At 44.4% G+C, this 11,219-nt stretch overlaps 1 protein-coding gene across 1 annotated transcript in view; it reads left to right on the forward strand.

Moving 5' to 3' along the window:
• LOC137326921 (superoxide dismutase [Cu-Zn]-like) overlaps nucleotides 1-1,930 on the forward strand; it is a 66,353-nt gene extending 64,423 nt beyond the window's left edge. The window contains exon 5 of the mRNA XM_067992304.1: nucleotides 1,814-1,930. Coding sequence (XP_067848405.1) covers nucleotides 1,814-1,930 — 117 coding nt within the window. The remainder of the gene's footprint in view (nucleotides 1-1,813) is intronic.
• The last annotated feature ends 9,289 nt before the right edge of the window (nucleotides 1,931-11,219 follow it).

Here is an 11,219-nt window from a genome sequence, read left to right on the forward strand (position 1 = left end):
TTCTTTCAGAGATGCCTAAGAAAGGGTAGTTATCCTTAGTATCTACATGTAACATAAGCTGTATTTAAAAGCTTTAACTGTTAATATATTTCTTCCCTTAAGCTTTCCTAAATGTACATTCATAATTCTAAATATTAAGGAATCTTACATCACCAGGTTATAGTCCAACAATTTTATTTTAAAATCACAAGCTTTCGGAGATTATCCCCTTCGTCAGGTGAATGAGTGGAAGGTTCTCAAATCGCATATCTTATATTAGGCTGGGACAGCATCACACCAATCAAAAGGTGTCGTTGTTGTTCAAACAGGCCAGTCATGGAGAACAGCACGTCCCAGTACACTGGATATACATTGTGTCAATTACACAGACAGAAAGAAAGAGACCCAAATGGCAGAGAGAGAATATTAAAACACATAACTTTTTTTTCCCCTTTTTGCTGGTGGTTGCGTCCCGTGTTAAGAACGGGATATGACGCTCGACTTGTCGATCGACAGTTCCGACGGGCCACAGAGAAGAATCGCATAGACCTCCTCAGAAGACAAACACGGGATGCAACCAACAGAGTACCCTTTGTCGTCCATTACTTCCCCGGAGCGGAGAAACGACACCATGTTCTCTGCAGCCTTCAACATGTCATCGATGACGATGAACACCTCGCTAAGGCCATCCCCACGCCTCCACTACTTGCCTTCAAACAGCCACCCAACCTCAAACAGACCATCGTTCGCAGCAAATTACCCAGCTTTCAGGAGAACAGCGTCCACGACACCACACAACCCTGCCACAGCAACCTCTGCAAGACATGCCAGATCATCAACACGGATACCACCATCACACGAGAGGACACCACCCACCAGGTACATGGTTCATACTCCTGTGACTCGGCCAACGTTCTCTACCTCATACGTTGCAGGAAAGGATGCCCCGGAGCATGGTACATTGGCGAGACCATGCAGACACTGCGACAACGGATGAACAGACACCGCGCAACAATCGCCAGACAGGAGGGTTCCCTCCCAGTCGGGGAACACTTTAGCAGTCAAGGACATTCAGCCACCGATCTTCGGGTCAGCGTTCTCCAAGGCGGCCTTCGAGACACACGACAACGCAAAATCGTCGAGCAGAAGTTGATAGCCAAGTTCCGCACCCATGAGGACGGCCTCAACCGGGATCTTGGGTTCATGTCACGCTACACGTAACCCCACCAGCAAAAAGGGGAAAAAAAAGTTATGTGTTTTAATATTCTCTCTCTCTCTGCCATTTGGGTCTCTTTCTTTCTGCCTGTGTAATTGACACAATGTATATCCAGTGTACTGGGACGTGCTGTTCTCCATGACTGGCCTGTTTGAACAACAACGACACCTTTTGATTGGTGTGATGCTGTCCCAGCCTAATATAAGATATGCGATTTGAGAACCTTCCACTCATTCACCTGACGAAGGGGATAATCTCCGAAAGCTTGTGATTTTAAAATAAAATTGTTGGACCATAACCTGGTGTTGTAAGATTCCTTACATTTGTCCACCCCAGTCCATCACCGGCATCTCCACATCATCCTAAATATTAAGAACTGTACCCTTTTATTTGACTCTCAAATTAATGAACATTACTTCAAATTAATTAATGCTGTAATCAAAATCGTGCTTTTGCATATGAACATGTCATAACTGAGAACTAGGATCTCAAAACCGTTCAGACCTTTGGGACCAGGAGATCAATTAAAATCTTCCAATGCTAACCTATTGGAATTTAAAGTCTTGTGCATTTACAAATGGAATAAACAGATAATGATGTGTCTTTCCCTTAATAAAGGTTCATGAGAAGGAAGATGACCTGGGCAAAGGTAATGATAAGGAGAGTCTTGAATCAGGAAACAACGGAGCAGGCGTAGCTTGGGGTGTAATTGGAATAGACGAAGACACCAAGTAAATACATAGCAAAAATTCTAATTAGAGGCACTGTACTGATTTCATAGTCCTAAATCTGCAGTACTTGTAATTGAACAGCAATTGATTCAAAATTACATAAAGTTAATTTTGCAATGGTTATAGCAACATGCATGCAATTGTCCACTGTATGTCAGGAACTTCATCTTCGGGGCCTATTTTAAAAGTCAGTAAGATTAAAAAAATTGGGGTCAACTTCAACGTCCTTTTCATTTTTTCCAGCAGATTTTATTTTTTTTCTTTAAACACTGAATATTGACATCAAAGAATGACTTGGATGAGTTACTGAGCCTAGCAGTACAAGAGAACTGAATTGACATTACAAAGCTAAAACTAAAGCAACCTAGATTAATAATGGTATCAATTAACCTGGCACAGGCATGATGGGCCGAACGGCCTCCTTCTGTGCTGTATCACCCTATGATTCTAATTGGTAATTTCATTTCTTTATACTGTCAAAACAAGTGACTTCCAAGCCAGTAACTCAATATCCTGAGGATTCAATGTTTGAACAATAAAAGGAAAAGGTCAGTACTGTTCAAATTAATTATAATTATTTCTAATCTTTTTTGTTATAAAGGGAGCCCTCATGGTGACACTCCCTCTTAAATCTATTTAGAAAAGCCATGTGCAGTTCATTTTAATTTCTTAAACTGATATTACAGTTTACCAATGTCAAACATTTTTCATGCATGCGATTTTAACACCAACAAAGTCTGTTATTTTCCTGTACCAGTCAAAATAAAAGTTAATATCGGTACAGTTTGAGCTACATGTTTGTAATTTAGATGTGTGAATTGTGACATTTCTTCACGCCTCAAATCAATAGCATCCTCTACATACTTTTGGAGTCAGCCCAACAAATTCACTGAATTGGGGGGAGTAATCACGAGAAACAAGTTCGTTTTAAATTTTGATGGGCGTTGTCCACTTGACCACTTTCCTCCTGCCGTCTACATAGATAAATTGTGAGAATCCACAAAGCAATATGCACTTGTTTCTTCACTCTGGCTCTGAAAATCCACATACTTACTGTTGGATTCGGGGAGCATCCAGGCCAGGTGAAGTCCAGAAGTGGTAGAAGGGGAATCGGGACCTGGTTATGCCAAGTCTCCAACTGTTGGAAGTTATGCTGGGATTTCCTGTGGGGATGGCTGGTTTTTGCACCTGCAACCTTGCAGCCTAATATCATTAATGGAGGCAGGACTGGTGGAATGGTGCCACCTACCAGAATTCCTGCTAGTCTGTAACTGGTCCTTTATTTCATTGCTGTTTGTGGGACTTTGCTTTGTACAAATTAAATGCTGCATTTGCCTACAAAACAGTGACGACACTTCAAAAACAATTAATTGGCTGTGAAGTCCTTTGATACATGCTGAGGGTGCGAAAGGCACAGTGGAAATAGAAGTTCTTTCTTTCCTAGTCCCAGCTTCATTACCCTCATCATACTGTATGCCATCAAGAGGCAGGTATACATTACCACTATTGGTGTTAGTGGGGTCCATTAACAGTGTTTCAAGCCAGTTTCATGACCCAGAACACGTCCAAAAAAATACATAATTGGCCCCAGTGAAATCAGCCTTCCAGAAAGAGGACGACTTCAAGTTTATATTGAAGTCTTCAGCCGGCCCTGCCGGCTTTGCCCATCACCGGCTGATCAGTCCTGCATTTGCGTACTCCCCCCCCCATTTAGTTGATGCCTAAACTGTGCCTATACTGGTGTGGACATCTGCCAAGAATATGCAAATTCCCTGAACAGGGAAATCTCTCTGGGGGGGAGGGCAAGATAGAATTGGATCTCGGGTCTATTGTATCTGATGTCACTGCGCAAATTGAAGCATTGGCTACCACTGCACCAAGCACCCTCATAGACGTAGGAATCCCATTTGGAAAGCCTCCACAATCACAAACACCGCATATGTTTGAGAGATGCTTATGTCCATGCCACAATCGATCAACAGTGACACCTTACAGAATTGTGAAAATCATAATTTTAATCACTTTCCTCCCCTCACAAGCCTGGGGCAAGTAGGAAGGGTGGCGGGAATAGTGTTGGCTGTAGGCTTCTGAACCAACTGTCTTTATGTTGTCATTGCAGGAAAAGGCTGCCTCCAATCGAAGACAGTGGTCTGCTACTGGTGTTATTACGGCTACACTTCAGAAAGTCTGCCTTTGAGGGGAGGGTCCAAACCATTCCAGATCAACATTTGGAAGAGAAAGCTGGGGATTGCAAAGTGGGAGGATTGCTCCATGCAGATTGTTTGGGAGCCTTTGGATTCTAACTGAATGTTCAGGATCCAAACTGGCATCTTTCAAAAAAAGAAAACAAAGCTGTCATTATTTTGATCATCCACAAGTCTACTGTGGCACTAGGCCATCGTTCTAATGTCTTTTATGTTTTGTGTATTCTCAGTTGTTGAAGATCACTCAAAGGTGGGCCCTTCAACAAAATGAAGTCCTGGCAAATCATCACTCACCCTATCACACCCTCAAAAATTACCAAGCACCTGTTTAGGACAATCTGGGTAAATTAGTATCAGAACACCACAGGCCATACTTCGCACAGATGAGGAGATGGATGAGGAAGTGGAGACCCCCTCGTTAGAGGGTGAGGGACCTTCGGCAAAGGGATCCTGATCTACGCTGCCCTGCTTTTAAACACAGAATGTCCTCTGGCCAGAAGAGATTGCTTCATTCCTTGGGGGATGTACCTGGCAGCTTACGACATATTGTTTAGAGGAGTCTAATAACCACGTGTATGGGTCATTACTGGAAGGCATAAAGAGCTTGGAATGAGTGACAGCTCTTGGTCAGTTAATAGCGCACCCGTTGCCACGATGCCAGTATGGATATCCCTCATGATTGCCCAGACTGCTGCAATATCTCCACCTGGCAGAAGGGCTAGGACAAATAAAGAGGGACGTGAAGACAGGCTTTGGAAGTGTCACCATCGCTGCAGTGCCAGTTCCCACACTAATCAGTTCACTTGGTGGGATTGAGGCCATAAACAGGATGAATGGGTGTCCTCATTGATGGATGTCAAGTGCTCTCTTGTCTGTGTTACCACCACCAAGGCTGTTTTCTCCCCCCATTGACTGCTGCTGAATCTGAGAGCATGCTGGGCCAGACTATTCACCCCCTGAGGAGGAAGCGCAGGCTAAGGCTCAGACCCCTGGACTCAAGAACATGTAGGTCAAGAGCCACCTCAGTTTCAGGAGCTAGCATCGGAGAGTCAGTTGTTAGCCTCTGGCCCAGCTTGTATTACAGGGGTTGCATGAAGAAAAAGCACAAGCATAGGAAATAGAACATAAAAAACACCTTGTTAAAAGGGGGATAGGCACAGAGAGAACTTGTAGAAGTAGGGAAATACATAAGTTCAGATATTAGTAAAGTATTGAAGCAGTGCAAATGGTGGGTCTTTGAGATTTGGATGGAGGCATTACCCTTGTATTTTTGTTCTGGATTGGTTGGTTGGGGCGGTAGTTCTGACAGGTGATAATAGCTAGGGTAGAGAAAGCTAGTCTTTGTCAACAGCCATCCGTCCAATCTGCTTGTTCCCTCAAGTGGCAGCACTGTGGACTGTCTCAAGATGAAACCATCGTAGCTGGGAGGGGCAGATAGGTCATTACCGTAAGAGGTCAGGTCCTCATCCACTTCTCCCCCTGCAAAGCCCCATTTGCTGGCTGTTTTTACAGGTGACTAAGGATTTGTGTACGGCTAGACCCTTAGCTGGCATTAAAAAGCTTTAAGCATAATATTAAGTGCATGGGTGTCTGGGCCCTCTGTCCTTGGGGGCTCCCCACAGGACGCAGTGGAGTAGCAACTTTCTCCCTTGTGTTCTGAAGGTTCCCAGAAAACCCCCGCATGCTAAACAGAGGTCAGAGCAGCACTGCTGCATGTTCTCTGCCATCACATGGACTGAACTCTGAAGATTCTTAAAGGATTGCAGCCCCTGTTAGGTATGAATCCATTGGTCTCGCAGCAACTGCCTGTCTGTTGTTGCTGATAATCTGCTGCCACATTCACTTGCTCTTCCTCAGTGATGTTTGATGCTTTACCTGGTGTTTTCTCCTGATTCTCCTTTTGTGATTCCCTCAAAAATGGATGTTTTTGTGCTTGTGCTTGTGCTTGTGCTTATGGAGCCTGGAGTGCTTGATGGGTGGGGAGATGACGGCACTGCTTCCTGCTTCTCCCTGGTGCCAGCATCCTCTGCACGTGAGAGGCTTATACAAGAAACAGAATCATATTAGCATAGAGTATCCAACCAATGGCTGTGCAAACAGTAATATGGCCCAAATAACTCCTTACAGCAGAGGGGCAGATGTGATAGCCTTAGTTCTGAATGAGTACAAAATGTTAGCAAGAAGTGAAAGTTGAAGTCAGGCTTTATTGTGGCTGGTCTAAAGTCTTCAAACTTCCTCGCGTACTCTATCATAGTCTCTACACCACTTATTTGAAGGGCTTGTTCCTCTTGATGCAGATTAGGCGGTCTGCCCCCATACGTATCCCCCCACAATGGTTGTGTGCAGTCTTCACCTACCAAAACAGTGCAAATAGAATTTCTGCATTAGCATTAAAGATTAGGTACAACTTTTATGCCCTGCCTCTATTCCACCTGGTGTGAAAGTGAAAAGCATAGAAGAATTTGAGGAGCCATAGTGAGTGGATGAACAAAATGCAACAGTTCTGTGAACAAAAAGCCATGGCCTTCTTTTGCCATCGCGTGCACTTGCATCTTCGCAGAGATGGTAGTGAGGGGATTGTAGATGTGAAGATTTGGACCTCTGTGTTGCAGACTGCATTGATGATGTGACGTTGTGGGCCGGGTGCTTGGTGCAATACATTGTACAGGTATTCCTTTTCAGTGAAAAGAAAGCCCACTCTTCCTCAGATCTGAGGTCTTTTTTCACATTTGTTCCCACGACTTATAGGCACAGGAGACTGCATTCACTACATGACATGGCTCCTGTACAGTTGCTGTATTAAGAATATTTCCCCCTGCTCTAAAAATAGCCACTTGTCCGAGTGCCACCTCCTCCAGCATAATCAAGCTCTCTTCAGTGAAAAGCACAGTTCTTAATGCTCCCTTAATTTCAGAACCAGCACTCAGTCTCCAGCAAAACCAAGACTGCCTCTGTTTCAATGCAGCAGACCTTTAAGTGACCTTTAGAACTTAAGGTATTTAATTGAACCAATCCCACAGGATTTGGCAGGGTCAGCCCACGAGACAGCCAGCCTGGTTGCACTGTGGGAGTGTTGCCCATTTTTTGTCTGATTGCCAAATCAACTCCACAGTTGCTAAACAGGGGTTGCCCTCTTCCTGATTTTGTACTGTTGAGGTATGCTGGTGCTGCATGTGGGGACTGGAATAAAGAAGAATCTGCAGTCTTGGAACGATACACATCCTGCACACACCAGGTTCCCATTCAGCCTTCCGCTCAGCCCCTGCAAGGGTTAGATTTTTAAAAAAAAGATTTAGGCATGAGTGGTTAGTCAATTCAGATCAGTTTTAAATCTAAATAAACAGGAACAATGGAACAGGTTCTACACCAAGTATGTTATACCCCTATGTTGTAGCATTTGAATATCATTGATAGAATGAAGTCGCTACCAGGTAGGTAATCTTGTGAATTGATTTTCTGGCAGTAGTCGCATACGATTTGCATGTTCTTAGAGGACCTGAAGAGGTATGTAAAGGTATTGCGCACAGGTATATGAATAACTGGGTGCAGTCTCTGATGCTTTGCACGCTGGAGGAGACACATTTATGGAACAATGCTGCTGCCTTGTCTACTACTGATGCAGCTCAATACTGAAGTCTATAAACATGTTTGCATACAAAAACACGGCATCTGTCACCTGTTTACTGCATGGATCGCTCTTATGGACAGGCAAATGCTTTGGCATGGTTTGATAGCATGTAAACCTCATATGCAATTTTCTGCTCAAGTAAAGTCCTGGAGGTGATAAAAATGCTGGTATCTGAGCACTAATAAATCACTTCAAGTAAGGGTGAGTGAAAGAACCTTGGGACATTTAAATTAAGGACTTTTGTTGCTACTGATGGTGCAGTGCAGATTGTGAACCGTGCATGCAGGTTTCATTTTAACGTGCAGAGATAGATCACTGATAGCCTTCCTGCTGAGCCAGAGCAACCGCAGGCCCAGGTATCTCTGTTGTGATTTGCCAGGTTCTGTTGGTCTGTTTCCTTTCCTGCTACTTTTTCTTCAAGATATCGGCCAGTGCTGGATCATGCTGTTGCGCATACACACAAAAAGATTTCCCTAGTAGTATTTGTGTGGCTGCTCTGTTACCTGGTGAAAATCTGCAGGTTCCTCCCACTGCTTCAGCATCAGCTTTTCTTAGATGCAATACCCGCAGCGTACAAGCAAAGTGCAAGGCTGCAGAATTTTGAAATGGTTCTTTTTATTAACCTTTAGTAAGGTTGTAGCCCCAGAATTTCTATTATGGTTCACTGTTCATTACACAGGCTTATACAAACTAAGAATTTCAGGAGAAGCATTGGAAGCAAACAGCTCCACATTAATGGTCAGTTTGTGCATGTTTGGTACATGGTTTCCCCAGAGCATACCAAGCTATGCTATGCCATCGTGCGTGGTGACTGGAGGATTTTTGCCTTCCGTGTATAGTCTGACCAATGCATGGTTACTTTTGTGTACAGTACTTGTAGTCTGTTTTATTTATTTTAAGCCCAGTATTCTCTTAGCTTTTCTAAAGATGTGTACTAGTAGACCCTTTTCTTGTCTCATTGCTAATTGTGTTCTTTTCATTGCATATTTATGGCCCGCACAGCTCCACAACTGGCTCCCAGACTCCACAACAGAGTTTTTTTTTGATTGTTTATAAGTGCTTTACTTCCTTGGTTACTGAACTGTGGCAGATGTGTGTAGGAACGTGCATTTATATTGTATAGAATGTACAGCGCAGAAACAGGCTGTTCGGCCAAACTGGTCTATGCCAGCGTTCATGCTCCACATAAGCCTTCTCCCTCCCCTCTTCATCCAATGGTATAGCGGCTTTCATGACCTCACGATGCCCAAACACACTTTATAGTCAATGAAGTACCTTTGAAGCGTAGTCACTGTTGTAATGTAGGAAACATGGAAGCCACTTGATGCACATAAGGTCCCACGAAGAGCAACGTGATAATGACCAGATAATGTTTTTGTGATGTTGGTCGAGGGACAAATATTGGTCGGGACACTAGGCAGAACTCCTCTGCTCTTCAAAATAGGGGCATGGGATCTTTTACATCCACTTGAAAGCAGATGGGGTTTGGTTTAACGTCTCATCCAAAAGACAGCACCTCTTACAGCGCAGCTCTCCCTCAGTAGTGCACTGGCGTGTCAGCCTAGATTTTGTGCTCCAGTCTCTGGAGTGGGACTTGAACTCACAACCTTCTATTTGAAGTATGTTTACCTGTAGAGTATGTATGTGTGTGTGTGTGTGTGTGTGTCTCAAAGATGTTTTGTACTAAAATTAGTGTATATGGCTTTAACTGTCACTATAGCCACACACTGTACTAGCACCAGGTCCAGTAGGTTGTCATCTCCCCATGCTGCACTCAATATAGTCCAGCAATTTTATTTTAAATTCACAAGCGTTCGGAGGCTTCCTCCTTCGTCAGGTGAACGATGTGAAAATGAAATCCTCGAAATGAAATCGCATTTATAATTCACAGAACAATGCTTGGTGAGTACAGACAGTTTTTTCAACTGCCCGTTGCCAAGGCAATCAGTGTGCAGACAGACAGGTGTTACCTGCCAGGTCTCACAGAATATACAAATCACCAAAAAAAAACAACAAACAAAAAAAGAGATAGAGAGGTAGAAACATAGAAAAGACAGCAACTGACCCGTTATATTAAAAACAGATAACATTTGTTCGCTGGTGGGGTAACGTGTAGCGTGACATGAATCCAAGATCCCGGTTGAGGCCATCCTCATGGGTGCGGAACTTGGCTATCAATTTCTGCTCGACGATTTCGCGTTGTCGTGTGTCTCGAAGGCCGCCTTGGAGTACGCTTACCCGAAGGTCGGTGGATGAATGTCCATGACTGCTGAAGTGTTCCCCGACTGGGAGGGAACCCTCCTGTTTGGCGATTGTTGCACGGTGTCCGTTCATCCGTTGTCGCAGCGTCTGCATGGTCTCGCCAATGTACCATGCTCTGGGGCATCCTTTCCTGCAACGTATGAGGTAGACAACGTTGGCCGAGTCACAGGAGTATGAACCATGCACCTGGTGGGTGGTGTCCTCTCGTGTGATGGTGGTATCTGTGTCGATGATCTGGCATGTCTTGCAGAGGTTACCGTGGCAGGGTTGTGTGGTGTCGTGGACGCTGTTCTCTTGAAAGCTGGGTAATTTGCTGCGAACGATGGTCTGTTTGAGGTTGGGTGGCTGTTTAAAGGCGAGTAGTGGAGGTGTGGGGATGGCCATAGCGAGGTGTTTGTCCTCATTGATGACATGTTGAAGGCTGCGGAGAACATGGCGTAGTTTCTCCGCTCCGGGGAAGTACTGGACGACAAAGGGTACTCTGTTGGTTGCGTCCCGTGTTAGTCTCCTGAGGAGGTCTATGCGATTTTTTGCTGTGGCCAAACAGGAGGGTTCCCTCCCAGTCGGGGAACACTTCAGCAGTCATGGACATTCATCCACCGACCTTCGGGTAAGCGTACTCCAAGGCGGCCTTCGAGACACACGACAACGCGAAATCGTCGAGCAGAAATTGATAGCCAAGTTCCGCACCCATGAGGACGGCCTCAACCGGGATCTTGGGTTCATGTCACGCTACACGTTACCCCACCAGCGAACAAATGTTATCTGTTTTTAATATAACGGGTCAGTTGCTGTCTTTTCTATGTTTCTACCTCTCTATCTCTGTTTTTTTTTGTTTGTTGTTTTTTTTTGGTGATTTGTATATTCTGTGAGACCTGGCAGGTAACACCTGTCTGTCTGCACACTGATTGCCTTGGCAACGGGCAGTTGAAAAAACTGTCTGTACTCACCAAGCATTGTTCTGTGAATTATAAATGCGATTTCATTTCGAGGATTTCATTTTCACATCGTTCACCTGACGAAGGAGGAAGCCTCCGAAAGCTTGTGAATTTAAAATAAAATTGCTGGACTATAACTTGGTGTTGTAAAATTGTTTACAATTGTCAACCCCAGTCCATCACCGGCATCTCCATATCAGCACTCAATATAAGCTTACATGAAAGTTGCATCCAGACACACTGGCCTTAGTTGCTAATAGG

The sequence above is a fragment of the Heptranchias perlo genome, chromosome 11, assembly GCF_035084215.1.
Source record: "Heptranchias perlo isolate sHepPer1 chromosome 11, sHepPer1.hap1, whole genome shotgun sequence".
Taxonomy (NCBI): domain Eukaryota; kingdom Metazoa; phylum Chordata; class Chondrichthyes; order Hexanchiformes; family Hexanchidae; genus Heptranchias; species Heptranchias perlo.